We start from the raw sequence: 18,901 nt of genomic DNA on the forward strand, positions 1-18,901 counted from the left end.
TTCTTTTAACTTCTTCCTTTTACAAATTTTCGACCATTATAATTTAAACTATGATGTGAGTTTTTATTTTATTTGAAATAAAAAATATTTAATATAATTATTTACTAGAAGAAAAGTTATTTTTCTAAAAGATAAACTAATTTTGATTGATTAATATTTTTACAAGAATAATTAAAGTTTTGTTAAGGAATCATAAAGATCACTCAACTTAATTACTATAAAAGATTGAAAACTTAATTTATAGCCCAAAACAAATTTGTCCTTATATGCCCTTTCCAGTAAGAAGGGGGCATTATAACTAGATATAGCAGTGAGCTTAATGTAAACAATATTACCTAAAATCATAAAATTTGTGGAATTATTCCACTATTAGATTACATAATTATTATTAGTTATAATGTCAAAGGTTGCTATCTAGGAGGACTAATTTTCTATCCTTTTAATTTCATTATATATTCTTATTATTTTGTATTGAGATCCAATTAAAGAAGGAGGTTTAACTTAGTGTATGATACTGGGGAAATGAATATCCAGTTATTTAAATCTTGTTTCTATTTCTAAGTTCATGAGAATTGGACTTTTTTTGTTATTGAGGTTGACTTTTGAATTATCTCCTAAAGAAAGCATAAAGCTTGGTGTATTGGTGTTTTAATCCTAACACATACAAACTTGTTTATATATTTTCTTATTGAAACTTGTTGGCATGGATATGATTATATATATTATATACATGGATGTGATTATATTAAAAATTATATAGTGTTAAATTTTTATTTTTTTTATTAAAACAATTTTAAAGTCATAACTTCTACTTCAATTTAAGGTTTTCTAAGGGAGAATTGAACCAGTAAATTTTGTTCTTTTAAAAACCATTTTATCCCTTAACTATCTTAATAAGTTTATATCAATCTTTCACCTTAACGAGTTTCCATATGTTTAATTTTAGAATGCTAGATATGCTTGTTATGTTTTTAGATAGCCAAATGGTCATATTGGAGTGTTTCTTATTGAATTATAATTGAGATTTTATACATATTTTTTTAAATCTCATAATTTTAAGCTTTTTATTATTTATATATGTTTAATTTTATACAAAAACAAACTTTTGTCTTTAACGATTTAAAATGTCGTTAACTTATTTTTTGGAGAAAAAAATAATAAGACAACAGATTAAGTATGTAGTCCGCAAACACATTTAACCATTTAACTAGACGCAGAACTTGCCGTAATGAAACAACATATTAAGTATGTAGCCCGCAAACATTTATATCACTAATTTAACTATCGAATTTCAGTGAATCGAAAGTTTTGACTACTAAATTTTAGAGAATCGATAGTCAAAACCTCGATTCGCTGAAATTCGATAGTTAAATTAGTGAAATTGATCTTTTATTTATTTATATATAAATACAATGTAAATAATAAATTAACGGCGTTTCAAATCGTTAAAAACTAAAATCTAATTTGTATAAATTTAACCATAAGAGTCAACTGGGATTCAAAATCTCAATTATTTGACTCGATCTCTGCAATAGCAATAGAAGAGCAAAGTCTAAGCTTAGAAAGTATTACAGCAAATATTAGTAGCATAACAAAAATACCTTCATATATTTTGTTTTTCAGAAATTGTGACCGCTTATGAGAATTTTTAATGGACTAGTTTGAAATAGCCTCAGGGCTATCTCTTAATGGTCAAACACAACAAAGAAGGAAGCTAAAATAGAGTACATATATGTAAACAAAGGCAAACAAAAACATACGCATAGCAGTAAATCGACAAGGTAACATAATATCATAAATAGTTAGGACTAAATACAATTTTGCGATTGTCCTAAAACGTTAACAAAGAAGAGGAATATAACCAACCAAATAACAAACCTCGTATCCAAATCCAAATCCAAAAGCATAAGTTATGAATAAATAACACCAATTTGATAATTACATGTTTTTACAAATCCTAGACGTCAAAAGAACCTTTGATGTTCTCCAGACTTTCTCCCAATGATAACCTGCAACAATACCAAACAAACTTAAATGATAACAGCAAAGAACTACTCACGATGAAGCAGCTTAAGCTAGCAAGTAGCAAAGACCTACTTACCGATGCATACAATACTTATACTCAGCACTTCTCGCAAAATCCTTCTCTCCTTCCTCCAGCTGATTCAGAGAAAAACAATCACAATTCACAAATAAGAAAATGCAAAACAAGCTTTTCCATATCTCAACTGATTCAAATCAATACTAACAGGATCAGTCTCATATATTAGCTCAAAACAGGTTGGTGAAAGACACTTTAAAGCACAATTTTCCTTTGCTATAGTGGAAGACTTGCAATCCCAACCCCATAATCCACTGTTTCATAATAAACACAACACATTAGAAAAAACCCTAAAGTCTGTTTTACATTTTCAAATTTGAACAAGAAACCTTTCTATATCTGCATAACACTGGTTCTTCAGTTCTCTAACTTCAGCTTCCTGTTAGTTGAATCATCATAACACAAGTGCAGCAATTATATAAAAGGTTGTAAACTGTATAGAGACTGACACAAATTGATTCCAAAAAACTTACAGAGATAGGCTGGCGAGACTTTGCAAGAACATCAAGAGGAGCAATCAAAAGGAAAAGTAGCATCCAAAATACACAATTGGGTAAAATTGCAATTAGGGTTTGATTCATTCTTCTGCAATCAGCCATCTGGTTCAAACCTATAGTAGCTAGACTGATGAAGAACGATACTGTACTAATTCAATATGAAACCTATTACCAAACAAATCAAGCATTGGTCTTTCTTAGATCTATCTCGAAATCAATCAAAATACGATGAAATTATGAATACCCAGATCAAATTAGCACTATAGTTTTACTTACCTTGGTTCAAAGCTATGATTTGATTCCGATTTCCGACACCGGAAACAGGCAGACGAAAGCGAAGGCGGCGAAGCTAACACACAGGTGAGAAAAGTAATTATCAGATTTATTTTCAACAAGAAAATATGTATATATATATTTTAATAATAAATAAATTTGTTTAATTAAAAAGAAATAAATTTGTTTGGAGTGAATGAAGGCAAACGAAAATAGGAAAAAAGGTTCCGTTTTTAACGGTTGAAATCTCTCTCTTCCTCGTACGAAGTTTCTACCATCCCGTTCATGGTAGGGAACCTGCAAATCCAGCCTCAATTCGACACCCACACAAATGAAAAATAGTCAAGAGAGAGAAAAGAATCAAAATTCCTTTCACCCACTGAGAAAAAAAAGGGACGAAACCGCCGGAGGGAGGCCAGAGAATCAATTCTTGCCGGAAAATCAAATTAACCAAATACCCACAAACCCAAAAAGGGAAGAAGTTATTAAGGAGAAAGGAAGGGAGGATAAAATCATCAATGGACGTCGGAGAGAGACAGGGGGATCCAAGGGTCCCACTAATCTCCGGCCTGTTCTTTCTCTTAACCCTCTCCGGCGGAATTCTTCTTTGTTTATGGGTGTTCGATTTCGTGGTGGTGGAATGGGCACCCGTGGCTGCTTTTACACTTATCGGACTTCCATGGTTCTTTTGGCTCATCGTTTACATCTACGCCCTAACTAAAGTTTGCTTCTGTCGCGACCCAGGTGGCTACGCCGCTGCTCCTCCCAACGATCGACAGGTTTCGAAGCGTTCGTCTGGAACCGCTGCATCTTCTTCTATTACTTAATAACAACGTTAATGGTAGCAATATTGAGAAAGAACGAAAGAAAACAAGATTCAGAAAAACTAATTGTTCTAATGTTCATGTAAAACTAATGATTATTGATCATGATTTTTATGTTTTTCTAATTTTTGTATTAAAGTTCATGTTTCTGTAATTAATTAACTTTATTATTATTATTATTAATAGGTAGTTTAATATTGTTTATTATTTAATCTTCAATTTGATTTTATTTATCAATCTATTTATCCTAGTATGTTCTATTTTCTTCTATTTTCTTTCTTTATATTGTCAATGTAAATTTTGGTGTTGCTCAAGATGAACTCAAAGGTCTTTAATTAGTTTACCAATAAATGTTTGATAAACAACATGTCATCCAATTTTTGAATTGGATTCTAAGATACTTAGACTTGTTTAATTTTATTTTAAATAGTTTCTATAGTAAGAAAAAAAAATGAGAGTAGAAAAAAAAAATTGAAATGATTCTTTATACATTTTTTTTTATTATTTTACCTAATAAATATTTAAAATATTTTTAGATAGGTAACCTGATAAATTTTATTTTTTTCTAAATTCTATTATCTCTAGTTCGAAATAACGATGTTGTCGACTAAAATGATAATGAGATTGTTGTTTATTTGGCTCCTCAATATTCTTTTGATTGTTTAGAGATAATTTTGAGAACTAAACAAAAATAAAACATTTAGATATGGAATAAACAAATAAACAACATTCTTGTCGTCATTTCAATATGTAACATCGTTAAATGAAGCGGAACAGTTACATCGTCGTTGAGAATAGAGTTGAAAATTTATTAAAATTACCTAAAGACGGAGGTGAGAAATTTATATGGTGTCAAAAATGAACTCGACCCGCCAACTTGAAAAATATTGGGTTAAGATTGAGGGTTTTCAGGTCTGGGTAAGGACGATTAAACCCAATATCTGACCTAAAAAAAAAAAATACCTGGTTGACCTAATTTGATAAACATAACCCTAACTAATATGTATATCTATATTTCTTTCATTTTGCTCCCATTTCTCATATCCTTCAATCTCCTATCTCTTCAACTCCATCAATAACTCCAAAGGTGGAATTGGCAAACTAAAAAGACCTTTCAAATCAAAGTGGTGACTTAAAATAGAGGTGGAAGATTATTATGGTCAGTTTTGTTATTTTGTTTTTAAATTAAATTATTATTATTATGTATTTTTATTTATTATATAATTATTTTATTAAATAATAAAAGAATAAATTTAATAGTAAAATAATCATTTCAGGTTGGTCAGGTTGTTCGAGTTCATGTTCGGGTTGGTTCGAATTGAGATTTTTTTTGTAATGCACCTACTTTAATCCCACCTGAATTGACACCCCTAAAAATTTGTTCTTATGATTAAAAAAAAATGTGTATATTTTCAACATAAATAAATAAATAAAAATGTCTCAATTTCAAACTAGATATATTTCACACTCTTAGATGGCCCAATGTACTTATTTAAAAAAAAATGAAATATTAAAATTCATCGAAATCAAGATTGCAAGAAAGAAAGTAAAGCCCAATAGAAAATGGGCTTCAAGCTTAACCCATTGTTCTGTATATATTAATAAGTTCAGTATAACAGTTAATCTCCCGCCAGATTTGATTCTCTCTTCTTCATTCTACTCTCTTGAAACCAAGAAACAGAGATTACAGAAATGACGATTTCCATTATCACCTTCTTCTTCAAGCAATTCACGTTTTCTGCCTTCATCTTCCTCTGCATCACCATTCACCCCTCCTCCTCTTCCATTTCCCCTTCTCCTTCACCTGCTGCCGCTCCGCCACCCTCAGCCATAGCCGCTTCAGAATTCCTAAAGAAACACGGTTATTCAATCTTCGCATCAATCATCTCTCTAACATCCAGTCTCAATTCAGATACCTGGAATACAACCGGAACAATCTTCGCACCGCCGGACTTCGCCTTCTCATTTACTACCGAGAAATTCACCGATCACCGTTGTTCATTACTCCCCCGTCCTTCTTCTTGGCTATTACTACTCCACACTCTGAAACAAACGCTCACCTGGAACACTCTCATCCGTCAACCAGTCGATGAAGTTCTCCATTCTTGGCTCGACGATCGGACTATCTTCTTGTACAGAGGAGTAAATGGAGAAACATTTATCGCTACAGATGGAAATCCTGTTTCATCTGTAAGAATCTTGCATCCAGATTTGTATATAAGCGATAACATCGTAATCCATGGCGTAGATGGAGTTTTAGATCCTGCATCTGTTTCTAACTGTTTATCTGTAAATCCGAATTCAGTTGTTAGATCTGAAATCGAGCGTTATTATCTCGATCATGCGGTTAGGGTTTTACGAAAGAAGGGATTCAGTGTTGTCGCTAATGCATTGAGTGCTAAACGGTTTAATCTAACTAGGTTTCCGGCGATTACAGTCTTCGCTCCATCCGATTCGAATTTCAACTCAGATACTGACGGATTGAACTACGATGTACTCCGTCATGTCGTGCCGAGAAGAATGCGATTGAAGGATATGGAGAAGATACCGCCGGGGACATCGATCGAGACAATGGCGACTGATAGAAAGATTGTTATAAGATCGGTTGAACATCATCGCGGTAGCTTGACTGCAAATGGATTTGCAATTGATGGATTGGAAGTTTATCATAATAAATGGGTGACGGTTTTAGGTATTTCACAGCGGCTAGATCAATGGAAGACGGATATTCTTACAGTTCAATCTCCGGGTACTGCCGCCATGAATTCTGACCAATCGTTGGTGAAGTCTCCGGCACCGGAATCGGAGCATGCTGGTTATAGTCCGGCAAGTTCGCCGAGGTCGAGTAACAGAGGGCGACGGGATATGGAGGCGATGGTGAAAGTGATTGTGGGTGAACGTTTACCGTCGGATTGGTATACAAAACTTTCAGAGAAGTTTGTTCAATCTGGACCATCACATGAATCTAATAGACCTCTTGCTGTTGCAGAGTCAAAAGTATCATCATCTAATGGTGATGATCGAATGGATCATCATCTTGCAGGTGATCTTTTCTTCTACACTTGAGAGATTTTGCTTTGCATTCTTCACTCTTGATTCTTACCCTTTTGGGTTTTGTAAAAATCTGAATTTTGTAAATGAAATTCCAATGTTCATCTTCATCTGTCATTTCTATGAATATTTCCTTCTTCTCACTACTTCAAAATACATAAGAAAAGAATTTAAATGATTGAAAATCAAAGAGATTAACAATTTGGTAGGTAGCAATAATGAAAACATAAACAAACATGAGTTCGTCCATCATCTCCACCGGTTTTTAAAAGGATCTCTCATATTGTCATAATAATAATATAATGGATTATATGCAATCGCGATCACTAGAAGTTTTACGGCTTCTTTCGAGCCAAAGAATCCACCATAAAATAATCCGGATAGGAACTCATCGACTCAATCCAACCGAACTCGCGATTTTTATCCAAACTTGAACTTTTTTTAAATTAGTAATTAGAGATCAACATTTATTTTTCCATGATTAATTTGGGCTTTTTAGTGTTTTTTTCTTCTAAGTAGCTAAATATAATCAGATTTTTGATGAGTTAATATCAAAATCCCTAATTAGTTAACATAATCAGATATTTTGTGACATTAATATTGAAATCCCACATATATGTATTTTATCTTCTTATTTTTGTAATTTTTATGTGAATGAACAATCTATTATCTATATAGTAAAAAGCTTAGGATTATAACAATTATTTTAATTATGTAATACTTACTTTTTATATAAATTTTCAGATTACTCTTTAAAGTATTAATAAATATATAAAATGAAATAATAATTGATATTTTGTGTCATTTCTCATATTACTTTTTTAAAGTATTAATAAATACATTTTATAAAATTTAGAAATTAATTTATTTTTTCTTTTTTTAAGTTATTTTCTTGTAGTTTTTTTCTAATTTATTTTTATTAAACTTTTTTTATTCAGTATTAAATTAAATAATTTTAAAAAGTATATAATTACTTTTATTTTTGGTTAAACAATAACATTATAAATTAAAATAATATAATAAATGTTAATTAATTAATTAAAATGTCAAAATTTTATCCTAAATAAACTAGCAAGATTAAGCAATTTAAACCCAACTATATAAACTTGATATGAAAGAAAATAAAATAAAAATAATAATAAATAACAATTATCCTTCTAATTAAACTATAAGAATTTGAATTCAATTTCAACAAAAATCTGTCATTCTAACAAGTGTGAATAACAGATTCTATACTATTATAATGTGTTCATTTTTTTTTTGTATACAATGAATAAATGAAATATAATTAAAACTCATCTTAAAATAAATTCAATTTCTATGATCTAAACCTCAAAGAAACTTGTACAAGTATTACATAAAAAAAAAGGTGTAAAACAAAAAGAACCTGTTTATAAACAAAACTTTTTACCAATCTCGGCTAGAAGAACCACAATGTGCTAGATCTCCTTCACGGTGTCTTTCTTCTCGGTTATACTCTCGTCTCAATTGTGCCGAAGATTCAAAGAATGATCCGTAGTATGATAAAATCGCTACTCGAATCATAAAAAAGATGAAACAGAAAACCTCCCTCGAGAATTTGCATGAACTAATCATAACAAATCGAAGAGGAGAACCAAAAAAATATTAAAAAATATTGTGATGTATTATATAATTTCCTAGTCATTGGGATCCATCTCCTCGTCTTCTTCGATGGATGGGATTGTTCCATTTCTAACATCCTCTTGTTCTGACTGCCCTTCCATAATATCTATGTTATCTTCTTCAACTTCATTATCTTCCCTTAAGTTTTGCTGAACTTTATTCTTGAAATCAGTTACCATCCATTTTGGGCACTCATCAACCCCTTCAAATGGAGCTTCATTTGATCTTTTCACCATTGTGCATGCACATTCAGGAATCGGGTGAGAAAGGAATGATTTCGGTTTCGATGATATAAATTCCCTTCTAAGCCCTTCCTCATCCATGCTTTTATTCAAATGAGCTCGAATTAACAGAGTCCAATTCCTCTTTGGATGATAAATACTATCTTTCGTACTATTGAGAAGCTCCACAAGATATTTCCTTTTAAAGAAGAATAATACCGATGTCAGATAGTTGAGATGGAAAATAAGTACAAACTACTTTTTTTACCTGTCTGGTCGATAAGTTCTAGCAGATGCCATCTCATAAAGACGATGTCCCATAATCATGCTCGAGAAATCAGGCCAACCACTTCCATCATTATTGAAACCGGGAAAGAAAGCATCTGCTTCAACTGAAACAATATAATCAACTGCAGCCCACAACAAGCGATGTGCTTCCATTCTTAATTCGTAAAGAGATGGATTAGCCTCAAACTCCTTTTCATTAACCCAACCATACCAGCCTTCTTTCTCGTGTTGATAAATAGGTCGGTCTGGAGGTGGACGAAGGGGTCTTGGACGTGGACCAGCCTTGTCCCATTCTTCTTTAAGTTGCTTTTCAGTTTTTGTTGGAGGAAATTGAAAATGGGTTTCGGGAAGGTCCAATTCTGGTCCAACTAAACTCATCAGCTCTTGTTTGCTGCATAAGGAGGTACAGTCAACTAAGTTTGTGAACATAGCACGTAATGGAATTAAAACCCTTTGGCCACCAAACATCTCGGAACCTGCCAAGTATATTCTGGTGTTAGGAGGATAACCCATTGCCCGAAGGAGGAGGCCTACCTACATATTTCAAAAGAAATTAATTAGTGGAAGATCAGATCAGATCAGATTCAGGATACTTAACTAGCTTCTATCATGTAAGAAATGAATACCTCCAAAGCTGCTACTTAAATCAGAATTGAATTGAACTATGTTTTTTGCAATTACATTAAAAAGGCTCAGAGAATACCACAAAAGACAGGAACAACAAAGAACTCAAACCGAAAACCAAATCACTGTCTAGGCCCTATTTGGAAACATGTAGGGGTTCTTTGATGTAGGGTTTCCTTGAAATAATCTGTTCTTTTGTAAAAAGAAATTATTATTTGGGGTTATTTGGGTTAAATGACTAAAATATGCAATTATTTAATGTTATAAAATATAAAGTAAGAGTATTTTAGTTAATGATTTGATTGATGAAGTGATTGGAGATAGAACAATGAGTTATTTGTATTAAATGCAAATAATGATTCATCAAATAAGACCTTGTTTTTGTTTTTGTATGTGGATCCGATTCCACGTACAGAAACAAAATAAATTTCTAAATGTGTTTCTCACTAAATTTAGTTTCCATACGCTTATGTATCTGGAAAAGGATCCAGATACGTGTTTTCAAATGGATCCCACACGGAGAAGGTTGCAGGTGAAAGTTTGTGCACTAAGGAAACTGCTCTGCAAATGTGATTATGAAAATATCAACCTAGGCCCATCCAAGGGCCATTTACTTCAATTGGTTAGAGTTGTTTGTCTTCCCAACAAAAGCTCTTTTGTTCTTATCTAGGAAAAGATTTTTGGACGACAAAAAAAAAACACTATGAAATAACAAGAACAAGCCTCATGTACCATAAAATATATAAAATAGGAACCTCATTGATTCATGGGCAGAGATTAACAAAGGATTAAATTTTTCGTATTGTGTTCAAATTAGACTAGTATAACCTGAAATTGATGTGCAAAATAAGAAAGTAAATCATCGCAATCTCTTGCCAAATGCCATTTTAACCTGACAGTAAATAGAAGTACTGGTCTTCTAAATGAAATGGAAACGCATACAGATAAAATAAGAGTATGACTAGTTATACCTCTTCAGGCATGAGGGGGCATGATCCATTTGCCTTTCTAACATGTGAATCAATATCCATTTCTTTAATTATTCCTTCCTTGATCATCTGTTTTCTTCGGTATTGTATAAGCTCGGTGTGGACATCCTATGAGAAATTAACAATGAGGATGTTGAAACAGAAAAGTACCAGAAATATAAAACTAAGCAGCAGTGCTATATTTATATATATATTTTTATTTACCACCAACCAGGGTACAAATACAGGTCACTGTTAAACTTTGTAGTAACTGACCTGAAAAATCTGAGCACAACCATGGTAAGCTAATGTATCTCGCACAAGACCAGGATGAAAAACAATGTAATGTTGGCCAGAAACTCTTAACCTGTGGAAGAGAGGTATACTTAGAATTTTATATTGCTCTAGAAGGCAACACAAAGAATATCTATGAATCAAAAGACAACTTGCGCCATAGACAAATCTTCGCTCTCCACCTTCACTAGAAATTATTTGGTACTCCACTCAACTTAGCACCAAATGAGCCTATTTGAAAACTATTACTTTGCCACAATCACGAATCCAATAAAATCACCTACGTGAAATTGAAAGTGATTTTTTTTGGGTATGTAATTGTTTTCTGGATCATGATCCATATATATTTTAATCAAGATTTTATAGTGTAATTTTTGTTTCATTTTCTATGAAAATCATGATCTACTTTATTTGCTACATGATTGTGATTTTTTGAAAAATATAACAAATGTATATTATTTTTGTATCATGATACTGAATAGTTTATCTGAGACTATTACGGGTCAACCTTTTGTTGCATTAAATATCTTTGAATAAGTTAGGTTGCAACTAAAATATAGCGGAACTGGAACTAAGAAGAAGAAATTGAAAACGTACATTTGACAACTGAGGGTCATTGATACTCGGGTAAGCCAATGTGAAGAAGCTGAATAAACCAAATTATTTTTCATAACTAAACACTTTGACAAGCAAAAAATGAGATATGTCTACTAATTTCTTAGATCTATCTGTAATCTGATCAAGGCATTAATCAATACATAATAAGATACTGAGTTTAGTTTCCAAATATAATCTCATCTAGATACAAAAACTTTGCTTCATGCATCATGAAATCCTATCATAAAATCCTAGATTGAGTAGTCAGAGATTGTCATACCTTTTAACCATCAGTTGTCCAAGAGCCAAAATTTCTGATCGGAATTGAAGTGCATGGAAGGCCACTCGACATCTAAGCCTCTGATATTCAGCCATGCTAGGAGGAAGAATAGCCTTGAGGGGTAAAAAAGAGACAACTTTAGAATTATATTTTTCAGAGTTCAGGCTGCATATTGAAATACCATATTTTATTTCCATTTTATAGTTCAGGTATGTTAAGAAGCATAAATATATTACAAGAAAAACAATTTTTTGTTCAACTTAGACATGCAATGATATCATCTCAAAATTCTAAACACACTCTCCCCAACCAACAATTGCAGTGAAACAAAGCAGTAATTAACCGGTTAAAGCTCTTGAGTACCATCAAATGAGTCAAATGACATAGCATGCCAGTTTAATTAATTCTAAAGGGAATAATGTAGCTCTACACCTTAAGCATGTAAGCGTAAAAGATGAATGTGTTGATGGATATGACACATTTTGCAGAAGCAGTTGCTTAAAAAAGATAAGCACGGAGAAAATAAATTACCTCCAGACAACTTCCGCCTCTAATCACAAATCCAATAACCTTTGATTTTTTTAACTTCGGCAAGACTTCTTTAATGTAGAAACTAACAGATGTTGAACCTTTCGGTCTAAAGATTGGAAACAGTTTTCTTTTTCTGGCTTTCTGAAATTCGGGAGGAAGGCTACTTATGATATTGATATCATTCTTTAGCCCATCTATGAACTGATCCACATCGTAGAGATATGAAAAACTCTTGAATTTTGAACTGCACAGAACATTCAATAGTTAAATATTAGTGCGGGAAAGCCAAAAATAAAAAAATACACAAGTACTGCAATGTCAACTTCATGGAAGAGTGAGCAAAACCTAATGCCTTTTGACTGGGTGCATTCTTGAATTTCAGGAATGACCAGGGTGGCATTAAGAAGCCTGGAAATGGCAACAAGATCACATATCTAACAAATTGAAACTCCGTTAGAACTTTTAGCAGGTAGTTATAACATGTAGAAACTCTTCTTGACAACTAGAATATACCGTCGTTCTTATTTTCTCAAATCCACCATACACTTTTGCATAAATGAAACCATTATTCTGCTCCACTGGAACTGAAACAAGCAAATGAAGATGAAAGTCATGATTTTAGCTTCGTCTAAAGCCAAATCACTCAATTCCTGTACAATCTCTAACTCAAAGAAAGAAAATAGACTGTACACTTCGAAGTGCAGGATGCAAACCCTAATCTGTTGCCTCCACCACCAACAAAATTTGAAAGTTAATAAAATAAACTGTCAGAACACTGTCTTACAAAGAATCTAGAATGACTGCTTGAGGTTTTCAGATCATTCCTGATATTCACCATTGTATAAGGTGTTTTGTGAAGTGAACTTTAAGCCAGGTGTAATTGTTTATCCAAGATTTAAGGCATAAATTTCATTATTCCAGTAGCTATGAATCATAGATACAACGATGATGTTTGATGAACAAACGAGATTAAAAATCATATGAGTTGCTACGTTCTATTGTCCTTTACCTAATTTTTGAAGTTAGAAAAAATAACCCAAAGATGATTAGAGATAAGCTATGTTCTAACACATCACCTGAATATTCGGTTCGAGGATTTGCATGAGGTTGCAATGCATCCAAAGATATAACATTTTTCCACAAATTCTTGTAGCCAGAGACCTGTATGAATTAAATGCAAAAACAAAAGTGAAGCATAAGGGCATTGATAATTGATCCCATAAAAAAAACTGTATCATAAGAAAGAAAAAACAAAAGTGTTACCTGCCTACCCTGAATATTAAGATTAAGATCTTCTGAAAAACCCGCAAGTGCACTATACAGAACTAGATCAGTACTTGAATATTTGGCAAGAAGTAAGTGAACAAACAAAGAGAAAAGGGACAAGATTAATCCTCCAAAGGCAGCCCATTTTATACTGGATTTGAAGATCATCTTGTTTCACACCAAAACATCCCTCTAGAGAGTAGTAGCATGCAACATTTACCCCCACCCAGCAATAAGATTCTAGCAGCTGAAACAACAACATATACTTTATTAATAACATGAGTATTTATATAAATAAATAAAATTGATTTCATAAACTCATGATAGATGATAGTACAATTATTTCTTCTATAAACTGATAATCTCCTTTACTAAAACCTAGAAGAATCCTAAAAGTGAACTGATTGGCAAATGGGTTCTCAGTAATTGAACAGTAGACCAACGATTGCCTAATTTGCACGCATACATTCATTGAGTATTCGAGAGATTGAGAGATACAGAATGGCACCTTAGAAATCAATACGAAGAACAAGGAGGAATTTAAAAGGTTTTCGACTGCTCCACCGACGTCCGTTGAGAAGCCGATGATCGTTAAAAATTTGATCTTTATGCTCGCTCGACCACTACAGACAAACTACGTACCAAAAGTGCAGATCTGGCATGTCTCTACTTTCAATTTATCAGTTTTATTCAGAAAAAAAAAATAATCAGTTATTTATTATTAACTTTCAAATTACTAGTTTTTTTGGTATTTTTTTCGATAACCTTTTGATTAATCCAAATAATCTAATTTCCATATATTATTAGTTGTGAAACCTTCAGATCATGTGGCAATAGAGAATAAAAATATTTAACAAGTTTTTACAAACAAGATCATTTGCAATTCTACATTTTAAAAGAAAAAATATTTACCTACTTAAAAATAAGAATAGGCATGACAAAATGTCTAAGGACAGATTAATTTGAATCTATCAAAAATTATACGAGTTTGTGTATCTCTTAAATAAGTAACGCTACTTATACAAAGAAAAAAAATGAAAAATAAGAAGGGTGATGCTTCACTTTTGTGTATAAGTGTCATTTTATGAGTAAGATACAAATCGTGATTATAAGGAATCGATAGTTGGGTGAATCATATTATAAAATTTATTTATTAGTTTTTTTTAATTTATATATAATTAAATATCATTATCAATACTTGGGTGAATCATATTACAAAATTTATTTATTAAAATATATTTTATTTATTTTTAATATATATATATATATTATTATTATTATTAAATATTAATATTTTATATTTTTTTTAATATTCTTAAAATCAACATTAATCAAGATTTTTTTAACTAATTTAATGTTTAATAAACAAAATTCTACTAAAATATTAGTTTTGATTCTCACTATAAATAATATATATTTAAGTTAAAGTTGGATAATAAATATATTATTTCAAGTCACTAAATAATTTGTAAAAATAATTCTCTAAGAATAAAATTTCACAAATTATTTAAAATGTATTAGGTTGAAAGGTAAGTCATGACTATGATTAAGAATCTCAATATGGCCAGATCTGGTTATTTTTCGTCTATTCTACTTTGGAGATTGTTTTATTATCATCTTTGTCCCGTTTGATTTTGGAGAATTATCGCGGGGCACCGTTATATCATCCTTACCCATCTCAATCAACTACCGATTAAGGGGATAAAAAACCGTCTCCGACAGAATAATTCAAATAAAAACCGCATAATAAAAAATTAAAATTATCATCATTGAGTTAGGCTAGTTCCAAACTTTCAAAAAATATATATATATAATTAAAAAAATGTAAATAAAAAAAAAAGAATGTTTTTCTCGAAATGGGCTTGAAGCCTTTAAACTTGGAAGCCCAAAACTAAATCTGTTCAGACAGACAATCTCTCTTATAGTTTCTCCATGTTTGACTCTCCTCCTCAGGATTCATGAACAGACCCTTATCCCCTTCATTATCGCAATCTCTCACTCTCTCTTAAGACTTTCCATTTCAATCCTATGAACCACTAAACAACTGTATAATTCTTTCTCGATCAATTCTATAGTCATACATAAATCTTTCTATGTCGGTTCGTAAATGATAGAGAAATGTCTTTCTTGCTTCCACCATTCAAATGTCCACCCGAAGCCTTCTCCATAACTCTCAGAACTCACCACAACCCCTGCACTCAATTATGTTAGTTCCTATCACTCCCTCAATTGCTTCATTCTATAAACTGATCTGTTAGTATGTAATTGACTCCTTATGAACGCAATGCAAGCTAAATGTATATCTGTTGAGATTCATTTTTCTGTTTAATGTTCATACTATGTGTTATCATTACCAGCTAGGGTATTTTTTAGTTGGGTTGGAGAAAAAACTGATCTTGCTTATTGATAGAAGTTTTATGGCGGTTTGGTTTAATTTTCCCTATTTTCATGTTGAACTAGATAAAGGGTGTCCATTTGTGGGATTCATTTGCATTAATATGAAAAGTTATCTTATATGTTCTTCTGATAATGTCTACAAAACAAATTGCAGCAAAAGGTAAAGAGCCTACATGTCTCCGAACACAATGTGTTTTCTCCACGGTAGCTCCAGTAGCATCAGCTACAATGACCTCGGTTCTTGATATGGAAAAGTTATGGGTTTCATTGGAAAGTCAGTCTCGCCATGTTGTTGCAGATAAACCTTTGACATACATTGGGATAACAGGGCCACCTTCTCAGGTAAGAAGTAATATCAGGATTTTATTGAGTTTTGCTTCATAGTATTCAAGCTAAATTCCAACAGTTGGTTCCTTTGGGGCCTTTGTTGAATCTGAGATTAGAGTATAATGTGCAGGTAAACCTTGATGCAACTCTTGCTAGTGAAGAAGCTACTATAGCAGCTGCAGCTGCAGAAGCAGTTGCTCTAGCGAAAGCGGCTCTTAGAGTTGCAAAAGATGCAGCTTTGATGGTTGGAAACAAATCCAAAATATCTGGAGAACATACTGTGGATTTTGATAGAGTTCATCCAAAAACAACACATGAAATTGCTGTTTTAGGTGATCCCATTTCATCTGAACATGTATGGTGGAAGGACAGTCTGCTTCAAATTCCCATTAAAGAATCTCACAATGGGTTGGAACCTACTGAAAAAGAGCTTGAACATCTTGAGGAGCAAATGTCTGAAAGCAAAACTGTCAGGTCCTCACGTCAAACTGAAAGAAAGGAAAGAAGAACTAGAGCAGTTGGAAAAGCGTCCGTTAATGTTGTGTCTGTAAAGAGCGGCTCTTCAAGCAGAAGAAAGCGTGCTCCAGCTCAAGAAATAGACTACTCTGACCCTTTACGTTACTTGAGAGCTACTACAGGTAGCTCTAAACTTCTAACAGCTACTGAAGAACACGATTTGTCAGAAGGAATTCAGGTACATGCCATTATTGTACAAAATAAAGGATCGATTAACGATTTGTGTATTTTTTGTTTGATCTTATTTCTTTTGTTGATTATAGACTTTATATTTACATAACAGAGATTTCATGATATATTTTATTGTTGGCTTTGGTTATATTTGAAAACACTTTCATTTTTTTCTCTCTGGTTAATGCTATACTTATGTTGTTTCCATGATATGATTTGTAGGTACTATTGAAATTGGAAAAACTGCAAGAAGAACTTGTAGAACGATTTGGGGGGCAACCCACATTTGCACAATGGGCTGCAGCAGCTGGCATTGATCAAAAAACATTGAGAGAGCGTTTAAGCTATGGTGTTCTTTGCAAAGATAAAATGATCAAAAGCAACATACGGCTCGTTATTTCCATTGCTAAAAACTATCAAGGAGTTGGGATGAATCTTCAAGATCTTGTTCAGGAAGGATGTCGAGGCCTTCTTAGAGGTGCAGAAAAATTCGATGCTTCAAGAGGTTTTAAGTTCTCTACCTATGCTCATTGGTGGATCAAACAAGCTGTTCGGAAATCCCTCTCCGATCAGTCCAGAACTATTCGCCTACCAGTAAGTTTGTTGCATCCGATTATCTGGATCTGTGTCCATATACAGAAACGTAAAAATAATAATAATTCATGTGTTTTTTTATGCGATTCTGCAGTTCCACATGGTTGAGGCAACTTACAGAGTGAAGGAAGCGCGAAAACAATTGTTTAGCGAAAATGGAAGATATCCTGCTAATGAAGAGGTTGCAGAAGCAACCGGCCTCTCAATGAAGAGGCTCGAAGCCGTACTAATGACCCCTAAAGCTCCAAGATCGCTTGACCAAAAGATAGGCATCAACATGGATCTCAAGCCTTCGGTCTGTCCATTTTTTTTTTCATTAATGTAACAAAAACTATTTATTAAATTTGCGTTAATGTATAAATTTGCTTTCAGGAAGTGATTTCAGATCCAGAGGCGGAAACATCTGAGGAAATATTGATAAAGCAGTTTATGAGGGAGGATCTGAAAAAAGTACTCGACACCCTGAACCCTAGGGAGAAGCAGGTGGTTAGATGGCGGTTTGGACTTGAAGATGGAAGGATGAAGACATTGCAGGAGATTGGGGAACTGATGGGGATAAGCAGAGAAAGAGTAAGACAAATAGAATCATGTGCATTCAGAAAGTTGAAGAACAAGAGGAGAACTAAACAATTGCAGCAATATTTGGTTTCATAAACTGTTGTTGTTTGCGCAAAGTTTATGCATTCATTCCTCCCCTATTAAATGTTATGGTTTACTTCTCAGGGTTAAAAAACAACACATTTTGTTTGTGCATAAAATACATTTTTTTTTACTTAATTGTATCATCTATGTAGTTAAGTTCTCAATTTTCCTATATCAAAGATAATAAATTATTCGAATTTGAGCCTATTTGAAAAACTGTATTGTGTTGGCAATAACTAAAATTTTGTTATTTTTTGTGGCAATACGAAGATAATCTTTCTATTAATTATAGAATTTTTCAAGAGAAAAAATATGACATTGTTAAGATCCGAAGTTTCATTTTCTTTTACTCTCGCAATTATCCAGAAGAAAGGAATATGCATAGTATGTTATTTTATTTGTTATAAAGATTATTTTTTGAATTATTATTCAGATTAATTTTTGAATTATTATATACATTATTTTTTAATGATTTGAACATTACATTTGTTTTTTGTTATAAGCAATTAATTATTTTTTTTCAACAATAAAAAGCATGATCCTAACACCTAATACATTTTTAAGTGAGAATTTTATAAGCAATTATTTTCTTTTAGATCAACTTTTTTTAAGCAAATATTTTTTTTTTAGAAGATGTTTTAACAATATCTCACATCACCTTAATTACATCATTTTAATAAAGGGAAAAATCAAACTTTAGATTAGGGGATACCTGTCAAGGCACATTGAACTTATAAGAATTGTTTTTTTTTCATATTTTGTTATGTCAATAAAATTAGACAATGGAACATATAT

At 32.3% G+C, this 18,901-nt stretch overlaps 4 protein-coding genes across 4 annotated transcripts; 2 read left to right on the forward strand and 2 right to left on the reverse strand.

The window, feature by feature from the left end:
- Window positions 1-1,735: 1,735 nt before the first annotated feature.
- Window positions 1,736-3,020, reverse strand: LOC124939861. The gene is made up of 6 exons (XM_047480317.1): window positions 2,875-3,020; window positions 2,575-2,763; window positions 2,431-2,480; window positions 2,250-2,355; window positions 2,102-2,160; window positions 1,736-2,009 (listed from the first exon to the last, which is right to left on the reverse strand). Exons 2-6 carry the CDS (start codon window positions 2,698-2,700, stop codon window positions 1,958-1,960), a joined length of 393 nt encoding a protein of 130 aa, XP_047336273.1. The 5' UTR covers window positions 2,701-2,763; window positions 2,875-3,020; the 3' UTR covers window positions 1,736-1,957.
- Window positions 3,021-5,387: 2,367 nt separating this feature from the next.
- On the forward strand, window positions 5,388-6,761 carry LOC124939675 (fasciclin-like arabinogalactan protein 21). Its single transcript, XM_047480129.1, has one exon. The coding sequence runs from the start codon at window positions 5,388-5,390 to the stop codon at window positions 6,759-6,761; it is 1,374 nt and encodes a 457-aa protein (XP_047336085.1).
- A 1,260-nt stretch (window positions 6,762-8,021) lies between these two features.
- On the reverse strand, window positions 8,022-14,072 carry LOC124940760 (protein EMBRYO SAC DEVELOPMENT ARREST 30-like). The gene is made up of 10 exons (XM_047481300.1): window positions 13,457-14,072; window positions 13,270-13,354; window positions 12,707-12,777; window positions 12,539-12,627; window positions 12,194-12,437; window positions 11,663-11,775; window positions 10,768-10,858; window positions 10,495-10,620; window positions 8,880-9,433; window positions 8,022-8,810 (listed from the first exon to the last, which is right to left on the reverse strand). The coding sequence occupies exons 1-10, from the start codon at window positions 13,625-13,627 to the stop codon at window positions 8,405-8,407; spliced, it is 1,950 nt and encodes a 649-aa protein (XP_047337256.1). The 5' UTR covers window positions 13,628-14,072; the 3' UTR covers window positions 8,022-8,404.
- Window positions 14,073-15,400: 1,328 nt separating this feature from the next.
- LOC124937819 (RNA polymerase sigma factor sigB) lies at window positions 15,401-18,241 on the forward strand. Its single transcript, XM_047478149.1, has 6 exons — window positions 15,401-15,665; window positions 16,011-16,198; window positions 16,314-16,877; window positions 17,093-17,464; window positions 17,559-17,759; window positions 17,837-18,241. The coding sequence occupies exons 1-6, from the start codon at window positions 15,578-15,580 to the stop codon at window positions 18,116-18,118; spliced, it is 1,695 nt and encodes a 564-aa protein (XP_047334105.1). The 5' UTR covers window positions 15,401-15,577; the 3' UTR covers window positions 18,119-18,241.
- Window positions 18,242-18,901: the final 660 nt, after the last annotated feature.

Source organism: Impatiens glandulifera, chromosome 5, assembly GCF_907164915.1.
Source record: "Impatiens glandulifera chromosome 5, dImpGla2.1, whole genome shotgun sequence".
NCBI lineage: Eukaryota > Viridiplantae > Streptophyta > Magnoliopsida > Ericales > Balsaminaceae > Impatiens > Impatiens glandulifera.